Source organism: Chelmon rostratus, chromosome 11 (genome assembly GCF_017976325.1).
Source record: "Chelmon rostratus isolate fCheRos1 chromosome 11, fCheRos1.pri, whole genome shotgun sequence".
Taxonomy (NCBI): domain Eukaryota; kingdom Metazoa; phylum Chordata; class Actinopteri; order Chaetodontiformes; family Chaetodontidae; genus Chelmon; species Chelmon rostratus.
In genome coordinates this window covers 6345597-6362612 of record NC_055668.1, presented here as the reverse complement: position 1 = coordinate 6362612, position 17016 = coordinate 6345597, and the positions used below count along the sequence as shown (strand labels likewise).

At 39.9% G+C, this 17016-nt stretch overlaps 1 protein-coding gene across 3 annotated transcripts in view; it reads left to right on the top strand.

Moving 5' to 3' along the window:
* Positions 1-746: 746 nt before the first annotated feature.
* ide (insulin-degrading enzyme) overlaps positions 747-17016 on the top strand; it is a 29288-nt gene continuing 13018 nt past the window's right edge. Inside the window, exons 1-17 of one of the 3 annotated variants that reach the window (XM_041947278.1) lie at positions 747-871; positions 1802-1986; positions 2867-3074; positions 4507-4676; positions 6400-6522; positions 6902-7014; positions 7178-7340; positions 7738-7830; positions 7995-8086; positions 8479-8559; positions 8919-9022; positions 11277-11379; positions 11504-11626; positions 12101-12183; positions 14040-14184; positions 16098-16208; positions 16457-16577. In XM_041947278.1, coding sequence (XP_041803212.1) covers positions 786-871; positions 1802-1986; positions 2867-3074; positions 4507-4676; positions 6400-6522; positions 6902-7014; positions 7178-7340; positions 7738-7830; positions 7995-8086; positions 8479-8559; positions 8919-9022; positions 11277-11379; positions 11504-11626; positions 12101-12183; positions 14040-14184; positions 16098-16208; positions 16457-16577 — 2104 coding nt within the window. In that variant the 5' untranslated portion in view covers positions 747-785. Of the gene's footprint in view, positions 872-952; positions 1107-1801; positions 1987-2866; positions 3075-4506; positions 4677-6399; positions 6523-6901; positions 7015-7177; positions 7341-7737; positions 7831-7994; positions 8087-8478; positions 8560-8918; positions 9023-11276; positions 11380-11503; positions 11627-12100; positions 12184-13127; positions 13273-14039; positions 14185-16097; positions 16209-16456; positions 16578-17016 lie in introns of those variants that run through there. The other 2 variants (XM_041947275.1, XM_041947276.1) reach the window with 2 other exon arrangements.

Genomic DNA, 17016 nt, shown 5'->3' with positions numbered 1-17016 from the left:
TGTTCAACATCTATCTAGTATATATTGTGACTATGCAGTGACAACTTTCTCCATGCAGTCCACAGCCTCTCTGGCTCTTGTCTTAGTATAAAGAAACACCTATTTTACCAGCAATTGCTTTATTGAGCACGGAATTTACAAACAGGGAACTACGACTTTACATTGTTTGACATCTGTGTAAAGAGTAAAACATATACATTTTAAAATTAATTTTAGAAAAGGTTAAATTGTGGGGTCAGTCAGGTGAATGTTTTGTATCTTACGGATACTACCAGCTTCTTTAGTTACTACATTTCAGGGATCTCTGGCTTTACTACAATACAATATTTACATCAATATTTTTTCCCAGTTTAATTTTCCACAGACTTGAGATTTGAATTGCGGTGAGTATTTCTTACACTTCCTCTGACTTTGACCTCAGCAGTTAGTTTCACACTACTTTTATGCGTCTACAGCTGAATGCGCAGGACAAAGCTTAAAAACCGGATATGATCAGCGCTACACTCATCAAATCCGAACTCCACACGCAGGATAGCTTAATCGATATCAGAGTCAATGACATAACGCAATTTTCGAAGTAAGTTAAACGGTTTCCTTCTTTCCAGTTACTTAAAGTCTAACTGTATAAGTAATTGCCATTGCAGAAATCACATGTATCAGTCTGAATGTACTGCAGAATCGATAACCTACCATGTTCCTTTTTGGTCTGTTCTGTGTTCGATTAGTTTTGCCTATTCTAATATGGCGCTGTGAAAGCCGAGGTTTGTTTTTCATGGGTGCAAAGTATGTTGAAGTGCATTAACCGAACGGCCCAGTTTACGAGATATCTACAGTCAGCGGGCAACGTTTTCTGTCTTAACAACGATTTTCGGTACGTGTTACCAGGCAAATATAACTTTTTTTGTTACAAATAAATTTGTTATTTTCTCACAAAACGATAGGCTAGCTAGCTGCCAAGCCGGACCGTTAAAGCCGGTTTGTTGACCTCAGTTAAGGTCCTCAGATAGACTAGAAGTGTTAGCTTTGTTGCTACTTAAGGTGGTAACTGAAGACGTTTTTTTTAATCGGCAAATTGTGAAAAACTTTCCAGCAGCGGGAAATTGCAGGTAACCACAGAATTAGACAGACGAACTCGGATGGATGTTTGCCCCGCTTTCTAGTGCTTCTGATGCTAATTTAGCAAGCTAACGCTAGTTTGCCTTCCGTGAGTGGGATTATTTAATGTCCTTTACGAGTGACGATAGCTAATCTCTACTGTACGTTGACCGGTATATTCGTGTTTTCAGTCAACAACCTAACAATAAATTGTGAATAACAGATGTCTTTGATGTGTATGGATGTTTCTACTAGCTAACGCGACTGTACTTATAAAAGCAGTACCGGTAACGTCGTAGCAAAGTGACAATAACGTTAACGTTACACACTCTTTATTCGAGTTCGAAGCAGGATTGTTGGTTGTAAACAACGATATAGCCGTTCAAATAGAAAAATATATGAACAGAAACGTGAAGGAGGTCTACATCAAATTTAGAATCCACCAACAGCAGTATCTTTCATAGTGATGATACCAGTTGCTCTCGCCGTAGAGTCTAAGTAAATGTCCAAACGTTTATATTTTAAATATTCATCGTATTTGTTATATTACATATCCTTGTGCTATGCATACTACAAATATGAAACATCATATGCCTCATCAAAAAGAGCTAATGGAATTTCCTTCAGTGCTAAAACTTCTGAGCACAGCAGGACATACTTCTTGGCTAACTGCACTAAACTGTACATTTGGTTCCCTCCACGGCAGGCTGGTGTCATCCTTGCCACTCAGAATGACCGACCCGGCTGTGAACAGGGTGGTTAGCGACATAATTCGCTCTCCGGAGGACAAACGGGTTTACAGGGGCCTGGAGTTTACCAATGGCCTGAAGGCCATGCTCATCAGTGACCCAACAACAGACAAATCCTCCGCTGCCTTGGATGTCCACATAGGTAAAGGTCTTTCGTCACTATTATCTTGCCAAGTAGTCATGTATCTTTCCTCCATACAAGGACCTCTATCAGTTGTGGAGTGGAATAGAAAAGTATTTTGTTGCCCTGTAGGCTATGGAAATAATCCACATTATAGTGAAACATGTAGGTAAAAATGCTTATTGTTGCATGCATAGAGTAACCTCAATGCTGGCCTTGTTCTGCACTTGAGGTAAATATCTTTGATCTCTGTTATCCAGTATTCCTGTTTCCATGAATATACCTTCAAACATAATATTGCTGTTTACCCACCTGCTGTCCCATTTACAGATAAAACATTTGCCCAACAAAAGCTATGACAATGGTGTGACTTCCCCCTCTAAGTCCTCACTCTGACCAAGCAGTAGGCTCCTTTTACTTCAGGAGGAAATAAAAGTGAAACATAGTACCAAGTTTCTGTGGGCAATTAAATTTTACCCATGAACTCTTAACTCAAAGAGGCAGAGCTGCAGAGATAATAAAAGTTATTTTTAGTACATATAATATAACCTGAATAGTATTACGATATGACCAAGTCTCTCAGGTTAGACGTTTTCCCAGTTTGTTTTTAATTATTTGAGTTATATTATTAAGATGCTGTTTCTATTAGTTCATCAAAAAAATGTTCCTTGATTAACAAGGTAACAATGTAATTCTCTGTATATAAATTAAGCTGTTGTTGTGCCATACTACCCCTCTGGGGTTATTTCCAAGCTTTTTCAGTCTTTGTTCTCCTCTGCAGTGAGGCCAACTGACCTGGCAGACACTGAAAAGTGAAGATGTTGTATCCGAGAACTTTAATGAACCCATACCAACAGCTTGATCAGCTGATTTTCTGTGCCCATTTTTCTTGAATTCACAGGTTCTTTATCGGACCCAGCGAACATCTCGGGCCTGGCACACTTTTGTGAGCACATGCTGTTCCTGGGAACAAAGAAGTACCCCAAGGAGAATGAGTACAGCCAGTTCCTGAGCGAGCACGCAGGCAGCTCCAATGCTTTTACCAGTGGAGAGCACACCAACTATTACTTCGACGTGTCCCATGAGCACTTGCAAGGAGCACTAGATAGGTACTTTCCTGTTCATTTGATGTGATTAATTTTTCCTAGTACAGAAACAATTTGTCTCATGTTTGAGGTACATCTTAGGTGTTTCCTGTATTTACTTTTTTTATTGGGTTGTGCTTAGCTGTAATACCTTGTGTGGGCTTTAGCACCTTCGTATAACATTGAATTGTAAGACCTGACATTAACTACTGGAGAGCCTGTTGAATTCAAATTCATTCAACTCTACGCTTGTTTAAAGCACTTGTTTAAAGCTCATGAGTCTTTCTTTTATGTTGCATCTACCTTTGTCCAATTAAGAAATATGTCATCTCTCTGCCTAAGTGGTTGTTTAGCTATCAGTGTACAGTGTTCCCCTTGGGAGTCCAGGTGTTAATCCAAGTGAGCTGCCATGTCGTTACCTGTCCAGCTTTGGTTACGAGACCCAGCTTCATTGTATCTTCTCTTTTGTAACCACCAGCGTAGTTCCTACCCCCATCTCAGGCGCAGGGTGAGACTGATGTCCTCAGCTTTGCAGGGGGCTCTTCTCACGTGTCAGCTGTGGTGGTTTGGAGAAGACAGTTGGGCAGTGTCAGAATTTAACCTTTTGGGATAAGCTTACCTACTTATAAATGAATGATAGTCTAGCAAGCACATGTTTATTTGTCATAGGCTAATTGTTCCCCTGCGCCAGTGAATTGTGAAGGCCATCTGGACTGTAGTGGTAGGAAAGGACAGTGCAGAGTATGTTGAAATATTGATGATGTTGCCTCTTTGAAAGTAGAAGAGCACAGTGTCTGAAAGGATCATGTGTGTCATTAGCTGGTCCCATTATTTTAACCATACCCATGCTGTAATAGTCAGAATGCCTGTAGTTATCTAACACTTTCTAAGAAATTTGCATATTTGATCATTGGTAATCAAAGAGCAAGATTTTTTTTTCTAGATTCACTATTTGGTGATTAGAAGAATAACAAGCACCACAACCACAAACACTTACTATAAACACATTGCAGTGCCAGGAAGCATTGTCCTTTGCAAGAACATTTTATTGATCTGAACAACCAGCTGCTGTGACAGAGGTACATTTTAGTACTTGTTAGATTGTGCTGTCTATTGCATAAATCTTCAAATATACAGCTCTGGCTGACCTTGGACGGAGCTTTAAAACTATTCAAATTTTGTGTCTGCATGTCATTTTCTTATTTGCATGGCAGTTGCACTCACTGTACACTTATCCAAATGGGTTTTCACCATGACCCACTTCCATTTTTGTGTGTACACACAACGATCTCCATTTATCCCAGAGCAACATTAGGCTGCCACTGGAGGATCACATTTTAAAATGCTAAAAAATCACACAGCCTTAAGTAGTTTCATTATGCGTCTGAAAATTGATTTTTCATATTGAGCTATACTCTTTCATGTTCCCTTTATTGTCATCTTGCTGTCTCTGTAGGTTTGCCCAATTCTTCCTGTGCCCATTGTTTGATGAGAGCTGTAAGGACCGGGAGGTGAATGCTGTGGACTCTGAGCATGAGAAGAACCTAATGAATGATGCCTGGCGGCTGTTTCAGTTGGAGAAGGCCACTGGCAACCCTAATCACCCCTTCAGCAAATTTGGAACAGGTAGGAACTTTCCAGAGTTGCCATAAATGTGCATTAAAGCTAGGCCATACATATATCGATATTTAGCAAAACGAACTTTTCCTCTGCATTTGGGCCTATCTTTCACACAGAAACACACAAAGATTTTCCACAACTCTGCGTGTCTGTGTGTACATGGAAAATAGAGTGTTTGAGAAATGAGGATGTCATCACCCTGATTCACACATGCCCATTGTTGCTTTGTGTAATTAGGATGCCTCGATAACAATTGCAGACAACTGGTTCATATTTGGTTAGCACTGCTAGCCGTGTGCCTGAAAGAATAACTAGAAATGAATAATTAGCTACTGCTGTTATGTTTTTTTTAGTAAGTACCAAAGAAAAACAAGATCACTATGCATGCTCAGAATGTTCTTCTCTGGTATTTGATGTTTCGTTGATGAAGACATTTTTTCACCACCTATTGGCCTGGCATGCTTGTTTGCGTGTTTAAAATAATTTTTACCTTCCCTTGTATGTAGACATATTCTCTTTTTAACTGGAGGTGGGGGGTGGGGGGAGAGGGTCATTAAAAATATTTCTGCACATATGTGTGTTCAAGGCCTCAAGCTGCACACGATCATAGTATTCATTCTGACTTTGTGCTTACTGCAGCCTGCCTCCATCTGTCTCCTTCACTGTAGACATATACTGATCACAACTGGAATAGTACACATTAAACAGTAGATATTTAGTACCCAGGCCAAGAACTGCATAGGGTAGGTGAACTAATTACATGCTTTTTGGACCTGTCTGTTGGCCTATTTGCATATTAATGTTGTTGGAGTTCATATTACACCACTTATGCACCTGTTTTGTTCATCTTAATAATGACTTCATCATAGTGAATATTGTGAGATTTTAGGCAGCATAAGTACCCCACTTTATATTTAGTAAATAAAAGATCACAGTGTTCTACAACAATAGATACAACTTATATAAACCCACTATATGTTTCACAAGCTGCAGCTTTGATCTGTGACATTTTGAACACTTTTTATGCCTTCTGACCGTGACCAATGATATTCACTCATCTGACAATTTACTGTGGTGTGGGGAAAATCTCTGGGCCAATTAATTCCCAGGTCAGAGTGACATAGGTGTGGAAAAACTCTGAGCTCAAAATAACCACCTGATGGCAGTCTTGAATTATATAATCGTTATTCCAGTTAAGAATAGAAGAGGATCAGACAGGCCTGAAAGTCATTCCCTGCTAGAGGACCAACATAATCTTCTCAGGAAAGATGCTTTGTTTTTTCCTGTTGGTGTCTCAACAAACCTCCACCGCAGGTACTCGACATCCCTCAGAAGTGCTAGATGTAGGCTGCGCTTGTATTTGAAATAAAGCAGGCGAGCAACTTGTCCATGTATCTGACTGGCTGCTGTCACTGGGCCATCATAAACTGATAGTAAAAAAGTTTACTACCATTGTCTCAGATCAAATGAGTTTCATATTTCAGTGCTCTGAAGATTTATGCAGTTCTCAAGAAGACGTGATGATGTTTTTTATGTTTTGCATCTCACATTCAAAATACATTGATAATTGGAGTTATACTATGAAGATGAAACTCAAGGATTCTATTTTTATTTTGTTTTTAATCAGCTGGCAAATATTGATCAGTACAGTTGAACTCTGTCATGGGGAAGTTGTGTAATTATTAAAAAAAAACAAAGGTTCACTTTTCTTCTATTATTTCTCTTAAAGGTAACAAATTTACCCTTGAGACCCGACCATCTAAAGATGGGGTTGACATACGTCAGGAGCTCTTGAAATTTCATTCTACATACTACTCCTCCAACCTCATGGGACTCTGTGTGTTAGGAAGAGGTAAGAGTTGATATTGCATGATTCAAACTTTCAGTGTGTACGATCTAGTTTCAGAAATGAAAAATGATTTTCATAGTTGTGTTTTCACTAGTGTATAATTACCTGGAAAAAAAGAAGCATTATTGTTGTTGTTACCTTTCACCTTTTATCAGTGCTTTTTCTCAGTTTCAAATTCAGAGCTAACTGTTATTAAATGAAGTGTCTCTGTTCATTACCACCGGAAATTTACAGATCAATCTATAAAAACTGTAGTTTTATTTCTTTGCATTTTTATGAGGTACTGAAAGTCTACTAACTTTAAGGTAAATCTGAGCAGAATTATACCGTACTTTACTTAACTATTCCAATACTATATATTTTTTGTCCTCTTAACCTACAGAGTCATTAGATGAGTTGACCTCCATGGTGGTTAAGTTATTTGGGGAAGTGGAGAACAAGAGCGTGCCTATCCCAGAATTCCCTGAGCATCCCTTCCAGGAAGAGCACCTCAAAGTGAGCCAGTTATCACAGTGTTTCTCACGCTTTACTGTACACTCTTTACCCTTTTACTGCCATATGAGGCCATAGCCAGTGTTTAATACAATAGTATTATTTTATTTGCTGTTATATATATTAGTAACACGTTTTTTTTTGTTGTTGTTGTGTTCTGGAACAGCAATTCTACAAAGTGGTACCCATTAAAGACATAAGGAACCTGTATGTGACTTTCCCCATCCCGGACCTACAAAAGTACTACAAATCTAACCCAGGACATTATCTTGGACATCTGATTGGTCACGAAGGACCTGGAAGTTTGTTATCTGAGCTAAAATCTAAAGGTAGGACCTGAAGTAGAGCTCCACGATAATGACAAACATGTCTGGATGGTTGCTGAAAAACCAAGCTTGAAGTACGATGTATGGTTGTTCGTTACCGTCTCATCCCACTTCAAAGGCTAATGATTTTTACGCATTATTTTTATTATTTTGAAATGGTATGACCATATATGAATATTACATAGCAAAAATCAGAATAGGTACCATCTTCTGATAAATAATTCAACCATAGTGGCCAGAGCCACCACTCACCACGATATGGGTTTTTAGTAGTTGAGACGCATTATTAAAGTCGTTAAGATCTACAGTTTTCAATCTTTAAATATAAAATATGTAAAAAAAATAAAATAAATAGAAATATGAATATGAATAGAAAATGACCATGATTATTATTTTTAAGGCTGGGTGAACACACTTGTTGGAGGGCAAAAAGAAGGAGCCAGAGGATTCATGTTCTTCATCATCAATGTGGACTTGACCGAGGAGGGCCTCTGTAAGTAGTGCGAGCGATTACGTGTGCACTGTACTTCATTCATCATTTGCTGATGTGCTTTGCATGTGATTTTTTTCCGTATTGTGGTCAGATTTGTTTATATGTGAGGAAATTACATATAAATAATACTGATTGAGGCCTGTTATATGTATGTGTCACCACAGTACACGTTGAGGACATCATCTTCCACATGTTCCAGTATATCCAGAAACTGCGAACTGAGGGACCTCAGGAGTGGGTGTTTGAGGAGTGCAAGGTAGTTAATGTTTCTATTCAGCAACAGCATTTCAGATGGGGGGCAAACTTGACCTACGTATTTCTGGTTAGTGAAGAAACTAATAGAGCAACACTGACGTTGACAGCAGAGACTGATGGATTCAACCCTGCAAGCTATTTTCGCATTATTCTAAATGTAATCACATCAAATGAAGCTAGATAGTGTTCGTTTTCCATTCTACAGGGTAAATGTCTTTTTTCCCCTGCCCCCCAAAAAAACTTTCCTAGAGGATTAGAATAACTTTCAGATTAAATTCTGTGCATTTACCTTTTCTAGGATCTGGCTCTAAATGTCTTTCAACTGTATGCAAATGTTGTATGTGTCTTCACCTGTTACATGATCCACTTCTGTCCCTCTTCCTGTCTCTGTAGGATTTAAACAAAGTGGCCTTTAGGTTCAAGGACAAGGAACGACCCCGTGGCTACACCTCCAAAGTGGCTGGTTTACTACACGTAAGTCCTTTCTCCATCTGCAAAGGTTGTTTCCAGGGAGACACAGTGCAGCCCATTGTGTCTGTACCTGCTGTCGTCATCAGGCTGGTGCTGCTGTTGCTCTGTATAGAGAGAAGTGAGATTTTGCAGAGGTGCAGTCAGAAATTGGCCAATATGTACCACAGTTCCAGTATGACTGTTGAAGCAAAGCTCATTTACTTAAGTATTAAGTAACGAATGCTAATTTTCTTTCACAAGTTTGCAGGCTTCCATTCAGTTATAAAACTGTTGATTAGAAATCATTTCACTTAAGTGGCAGCTTGGCCTTAAGGAAATATGATATATGATAGGCTGACGGCTCTCTGCTCTTTGTGTTTCAGTACTACCCTCTTGAAGAGGTTCTAGCAGCAGAGTACCTTTTGGAGGACTTCAGGCCAGATCTGATTGAGATGGTGCTGGATAAGCTGAGACCAGAGCATGTCAGGTTAGTGTGAGAACATCGATCTCTGATGCCATTCATGCACTTTCTAAGTATAACAAAGATAACATTAACATTAGGAAAATGTCACTTTAACACAACACTCCTTCTAAATAATAGTATATATATTGTGTTATTGTGAAATACCTATTTCCTTGTTGATTTCATTTCCCCATTGTTAGTGTCATTTATTGATAAATAGATGCATTGCAAGCCTTATATACATGTAATGAGTGTATTTGTGCATAACATCAAAGAAATCCCTGAGCAAGTCTGCCGTATCTTAGTAACAGGTATCTGTGATAGATCATAAGAGGATGATAATATGGAGGATAATAAATTCAGATAGTAATTATTTTTTGTTGCCTGCCAGCTGTGACAAAGTGCTGTTGGTCTGCTCTGATATTTGGATGAAACAACTTTTCAATTTTCTGTCTTGAAAAGGAATGCCAAACAACTTCACAGATTTGATTATCTCTGCAGCCTCAAAGGTTCAGTTTGTTATATCAGGAGATGGATATGTGTGCTCAGGAATACATTAACAGGTTTTGCTTTCTTCATTGCAAATGCTGGTGTCCTCATAGGATTTGAGCATAAACAGTTCAACCAAGCTAAAATGTTTCCTAACTAGCTGCCTCGTGTTATTTAAAGGTGTTTCGTTTTCAGTGTATAATCCCCTCTGCGACAAATGTCTGACTTTAGTGGGGGAATAGCACAGTCTTTTCTGTTGCAGCCCTCCTTTCTAGTAGCAGTAGTTAGCTAGTAGCTGCTAATAGTTGCAGCCCTTATAAAAATCTTCCTCAGTGTAGCTTGAACACTGATTCATTTTGGGTTGCTACTTGTGTCAAGCAAAGTGCAGGCTTGTAACTAGTCCATTCGTTAATGTTCACCAAGGAGGAAATTGCATACACTCATTGGCTGACCCCAGCTGTTTGCATGCCAGTGTCTTCCTTCACTGAAGTGGCTACTTAACCTTGGGGTTTTGCCAGCACTGCTTTGAATTCGTGACTGTCTTTCCTCACATATCAGTCTCCCTCCAGCAGATACAAGTGAAGTTACAGCAACTTAGAGATATGAATTATAACCACACATCATAATATACACTGGAGTCTCTGTTACAGTGACAATCAGACAAATAGATCCTTGTTTAGGCTTTGCTCCTCTCCTCTGTGATATGTCTGTATCCTCACTGTGCTGCATTGATATGAACTATGATGAGCTGGTTGTGGGAAACATCTCTAGCGGGCATCCAGGCGTTGCCTCTTCCTCTTCATCTCCATGCAGTTCTAATACATTAGTTCAAGTTTGCTGTTTGCTGTAGCCTAAAACATTCTCAAATTGTTGTAAAATGTTGTTAATCACCATTAGATTAGATAAGTTATCTTGGCCATTCAAATTAATACAAAAAACATGAATATCACGCGCCATTTAGCATGATGGCATTGTATAGACTGACCTTCTCTCAGCACCCTCAACAGCTGCAAAGTTTCTCCACCCAAGTCAAATTCACAGCATTTTGTAAAGGACCAGTTACCTTCAGGTCTCAGCAAGTAGCAGAGGTGGAGGAAGTATTCAGATTCTGTGAAAATATTCAACTGCAGGTAAAAGTCCTGCATTCATCATCTATCAGACCTCCACAAAATGGATAAAATTGCCATCTGAAAGGAATAAGTTATGTTAAGGATCATATTAATGTTCAAATAGTAGTTGATGGGAGTATTTTGAATAAGCTGGAATTGCTCAAATAAAACTATAAATACTGTGATTTGCACTTGAGTACAGTGCTTTAAATGTACTTGTATTCCCCCACTGCCGAGTAGACAGACTCGTACTGGACTACACTGTAGAGCTGCAGCCTTTGCAGCTCATTAAAAAAATCGAAGAAATGAATATGAACTAGTTAATTTTTCAGAACTGTGTTCAAAATAATGAACTGAGCATGAACTTGTTCATGTAAATATGTGTGAACTGAGCTTTGACCTAGCTTTTATGAAGTGTAAACATGCATGTAGGCACCAGTGAACATTCGAAATGCAGCACACTAAGGCAGGATAGGAATTCTAAACATAGCTCCTCAGTTAGAGGCAGACATGTTGATGGATTTCCACTGTCTCAAACATGATCCAAAAGCAATACTAATAGAAAAGCACTCACATCCCATCCTGTGGACAGGTTACAAACAGAGAGTATCTAATTAGCTCTGACAGAGAGGTTTTTGTATCCATGTAACGTGATCTGGTTCACCCTTTTCTTTCTCCAGAGTTGCAGTGGTGTCAAAGTCATTTGAAGGGCAAACCGACAAGACAGAAGAGTGGTATGGCACGCAGTACAAACAGGAAGCCATCAATGACGTGACCATTGAGGTGAATCACTGTGGTCACAGTGCTCTAATCAAATCACACACAATACTGGAAATCTTTTTCTTTTGCTTTGTGCTGAGTGTGTGACTACTGCTTCTGCTTTGTTGTTTGTATGCCTGTGTTTCAGAACTGGGCAAGTGCAGACCTCAACGGCAAGTTCAAATTACCTATGAAAAACGAGTTCATCCCTACCAGCTTCGAGATCTACCCTCTTGAGAAAGACTCTCCGTCAGTCCCCACTTTAATCAAGGCAGGTGTTTTTGCAGTGCAGCTCTATCATCAAAAGTCATTACCCAACTGCACTGGACAATCCTTCCTGCATATTGTGAAAAATCTCTGTTCTGCTTTCATATGGTAATAAGGTATTGTGACTGAGACATAATATATATAGTAGTATTGTTTCCATTATGTCAAGATCAGAGAAACTAAGCTGTTAGCAACAGCATACATATTCCATTCTCTGAGGGAAATACCAAATAAAAGTCTCTGGGCCTTTTTTCTGTTTTATTTGCTAAAAGACTGAACTGTAGTCTGTTAATGTCAAAATAACTGTTAAATTTACGTGAATGAAAAAATGCACACTGTCACTTGTAGTGTGTAGCTAAAGTGTGCCTTTGCTGACATTTCCAGGGACTGGAAACAATTGTCTTGCTCAGACTGGACTTGATTGACTTAATGAATATGCATATGAGAACTGCCTGTGTGTGGTGTTCATCTCTTCCAGGACACTGCTATGAGCAAGGTGTGGTTCAAGCAGGATGACAAGTTCTTCCTGCCCAAGGCATGCCTTAACTTTGAGTTCTTCAGGTGAGTAACTAACTATGAACCTTTGCACTGGAACTGGAGACACAAGGTCCTACCCACTAAATCAACAAAAAACAAAATTTTCAAAGTAGCTGGAAGAAATTTCAGTTTTGCATTAACTGTACCTTAACTTTACAATGCCATTAACACATCACATTAGACCAGATCAGAAAAGATCTCACCTCTCAGATGAAGGTAGGTACAGGAACGCAGGAGTAAAGCAAATGTCCAAATTGCAGCCACTCAGTTACGCTGTGGCTACACTTGGAAGGTGAATATGTAATTTCTCATCTGTTGTTCACGATCAATGTCAATGTCAACACAACTCTGCAGGTAAAGACTGTCACAGTTTGACCATGGAGGGTTGCACACCAGTATGTTAAGAGCAGTGGAAATACAAGTTGCAACACATTGCCAGTGGAAACACAACTGCATAGCCTCTTCTTTATGGGGGGAGGTTGAGGCCAGTGGCATTACATAAGTTTTATTTTTTTTTGTAATATTTTCACAATTACTAAGAGTTAAAAATAATTTAAAACTCTTCCTTTTCCAGTTCTGTTATAGTTTACTAAGAGGCTAGAACATAATTCTCTTAATGCTCTTTCAGTGGTTGCGTATGCCACAGAGAAGATACGACTATATAAGATGGGATAGGCTGGAGTGGCTTAGTTTAGCCGATAGTTGACAACTGAAACAGTGGCAAACCCTACTGTGTGGGGCTCTAATTCGACAATATTAGTCTATTACGACTGTTATTGTTTTGGTTTTGTAACAAACTATATAAAGTGGATACCAAACCAGTCATCCTGTACCAGAGCATTGTGTGTAGAATCGTGTTGTGTATGATGCTTTAAACACCTTCTGCTCCTAATGTGAGAAAATGTAGAGACCAGCATCTCTACCTTTTGTGTCTATGCTTTGTTTGACCACTGCCATTTTCTCTACAGCCCGTTTGCGTATGTGGACCCATTGCATTGTAACATGGCATATTTATACCTGGAGCTCCTCAAGGACTCCCTCAACGAGTATGCATATGCAGCCGAGCTAGCTGGCTTGAACTATGACCTCCAAAATACCGTCTATGGGATGTATGTAAGTATTCACTCCCCATCGCCCTCAGCTGCATCCCAGACCGTACGTCCCAAACCTTTATCATCCTCAGACTGGGCTATTGTGGCTCGGGCAGGCCTGGGTTGACAGGTAATTTTAAGACACATGTATGGACAGATTGGAAGGTTTTACCACACAGGTGATACAGTTCATTGAAATAAAATAAAACAACTTTGGACAGTTACAGAAAGTGCTGTATGTCAGTGGTCAGTTGTTTGTACTGTCAAAATATTTGACAATTTGACTACTCATGTGGTAAACCCCACCCATGCAGTTTGAAAAAAATATTCAGTATTTGCAAAAACCTTCTGACCCAGACCTGGCTGGTCCAGCCTCTGTTCTATCTGCATCTTCCTCTTCATTCTTCATCAATCCTTTATCCCTTTTTGCTCACCCACCTCCAGCGAAACCCTTATGACTACTTAGGACGTGTTTTATTTTCCCACGTTGTCAGACATATTAAAACATTGTCATCTCTCTTGTTAGTGTTAAATCCACAACTGTATTTCGCATCAGGTGGAGCGGGGGTGTTCCACCAGTGACAGAGTTTATGATTTAAAAGATAGATCTTAAAACAGTTGTGGCACAAGTCTACCAGAGAAAGCTGGTCATGAGGCTGCATATACATACTCTTCTTATCGTTCTTCTCGTACTTGCATTGTCTTGTTTTTTTTGTTTGTTTTTGGACAAACCCTCATACCCAACAAACATGATTTTTGTTTTTGTTCTTTTTTCCCCCCTTCCATTAGTCGCTACCTATACGCAGATCCCCTGCACTGCAACATGACCTACTTGTTTCTCAGGTTACTGAAGGATGATTTAAAAGAGTATACATATGCAGCCCGCCTGGCCGGGCTGGTGTATGGCATAGCCTCGGGGATGAATGCCATCCTCGTAAGTACGCCGTTTGAAGTCTGAAGGGAAGTGGGGGTGCCAATGAAGGGTCCACTTTGAGGCTTTGACAGAGTGTGGAAATGGCTTGGTTCTATACGCTCTGTTTGACTATGTGAAGTGCTGTGTGTTCTGTTTGTCCAACCAGAAGGATTTCTAGGAATCTCTGCTTGCTGCACCATTCCACGCAAACCCCAGCCTAATATGTCACTTCACTGTAGGAGAGCTGCATACCGTCCTCTGGAAATGTCACATGCAATTATAACGGCATTTGATTTTTACCTATGATCAAAAGATTTACCTCATAGAATCATGTTTGAGAGAATCTGTTCCTCAGATTTTCTTTTTTCGTACTGCTGTGACATCTCCAAATGTAGTCTTTGTCACAAGACTTTTTTATTACTACGAACTAGATTCATTGATGTAATGGCTTTTCATTTTAGGCCCTCGTGGCAATAAAGCTGACAAATGTAAAACTTTGTGCAGACTTGCGGTTCACACTGAACCCCGGCCACTTCAGACATGGAGTCACGAGTGACTGATATTACAGATTCACTTCCAAAGTTCAATCAGAGTTATATATTCAGTGCATGTGCAGGAGAGCGAATGCAAAATGGCATGACTTTACCTGCTCTCTCTCCCTCTCTCTCTCTCTCTCTCTCTCTCTATATATATATATATATATATATATATATATATATATATATATATATATATATATATATGTCTTTTTGCCTGCCACTCTCTACTTCTGTTGCGTCCTTGTCATACAGTTAGTATATGGGGAAAAAAAGTCTCTGTTGCAAGACCCAAGGAGTAAAGCCAAATGATGCAGATTCTGTGACATATTATTAGTCTCATTTCTGCTGATGCAAGTTCACAAAGGATGTTGGAAGTGGATGTCTTTGATGGATAGTGATTTGCTTAAACAGACACCTCTTTGTTTCCCCCATTTATGAATACAACAATTTTGCTAACTGTGTGTGTGTGTCTCACAGATTTAAGTCAACCTACCTAAGAATGAAGCTGGTTTGCGGTGGTGCTGTTTTGCTCTGATCTATCAAGCTTTCTAACTTTGCCACTAACCATCTTCACCCTTTGTCATACGACCTACTAACCTGTATTCATTAGCTACCATTCACCAGTGACTTCACGATTGCGGTGTGTCCTTAGAGACAGCTATTCAACACACTGTCTGTGTAGTTGCGTGATGGGCTGTATGTAATTGATTGAGTCAGCAGTATTGGTGTGGCTGGCCGGGTGTTTGTCAAGGTTAATGATGTTAGGAGAGATTACTTGTAACGGGTGTCACCGCAGGGACCTAGCGACAGGGAGCGGGGCGGAATGGGATGAGACTGAGAGCGTTGCCATGTAGCTGGAGGTTTTGCTGAATCATGAAGGACCATAAGGTGCAGATGACATTGCAAAGTGGAGGCTTTAAATAACCTTGACTATTCTTTTCTATTTTTACAATACTCATTTTAGTAGAAAAACCTCATCATCAACCACTTAGGCCTGCTCTGACTCCCTGAGAGTTTTCACAGCAGGAGATGATTACCTGCTGCTTCGTATTATAGATCAACGTTTTGTTTCCCTTTTTTTACTCTTGTGTTCAGTAGGAGTTTTTAAAGTCTAAAATTTGTAGTTCTAAAGGTTGTTTATTGGAACACTTTGGGCAAACAGATGTCATCGTGGTGACTCATCTTATGCAGGGGAGTGATGTGCTTTTCTTGACAATCATTTGGTCAGCCAATAATTACAGTGCTTAGTCACACACTATAAATACATGAGTCAGAACCTTCACATCAACAAATTAAACTAGAGCATGATCTGTAAAACACTGATCATGCCGGGCTCACCTTACCTTTCTGTTTGTTGATAATGTACCGCCTGTCCTCTGTCACTGTCTGCTGCAGCTGTCTGTTAAAGGTTACAATGACAAACAGCACATCCTGCTGAAGAAGATCATCGAGAAGATGGCCACCTTTGAGATAGATGAGAAGCGCTTTGACATCATCAAAGAAGCGGTAAGCTGTGACTGCAGCTCCATCATCGGTACAAAGTTATGATGAGTCACGATTGATCGAACAAAAGGCTTGTGGAACAGCTAACTTAAACCCTTTTTTTTTATTCTGCCTCACAACACAAAAGCAGTAAAGTAACAGTTATAGTGGTTTTCATTCTCTCCAGTAGTTTTGACATACTCCCTTCAAAAAAAAAAATCCTGTTGAAGTGTTCATGTTGAACTGACTTTGCCATCTCTTTCTCCTTTCAGTACATGAGGTCTTTGAATAACTTCAGAGCCGAGCAGCCTCACCAGCACGCCATGTACTACCTCCGTCTACTAATGACCGAGGTTGCTTGGACCAAAGATGAGCTCAGAGAGGCTCTGGATGGTGAGACGCTGCTCTTAATCTCACTCTTTCTCTCCGTAACTCTGTCTCAAAGTCCCAGCCCTTACACTTATTAGCCCCTTTTTTTTAAGCCAAACTGAGCAAGCAAACCTTGGGTTATGTAGCTAAGTTGCGTGAGGTTGAGTAACACAGTAGCTGTAGCGCCAAACATACAACTGTTCTATGGCACTCTTTCTCAGTTTCATAGGTGTGAGCTCCTGGGTTAAAGTTTCAAGGTGTTTGGCTTGCAGTCAGTAGAGGGCTACTCCTTCTCACTTTAAGTCTTTTCTTCTTTTCTGGCTTCCTCCTTACATCCTCATTTGAATGCTGAGGCTGTTCCCCAGCAGATGCCTCCCTAGCTGCAGTCTTTCCTCTCCGCAGTGCCGGTGTGGAACCTGAAGGGCAGATTGTTATATTTTTACCACGGGGCTACACAGACTAT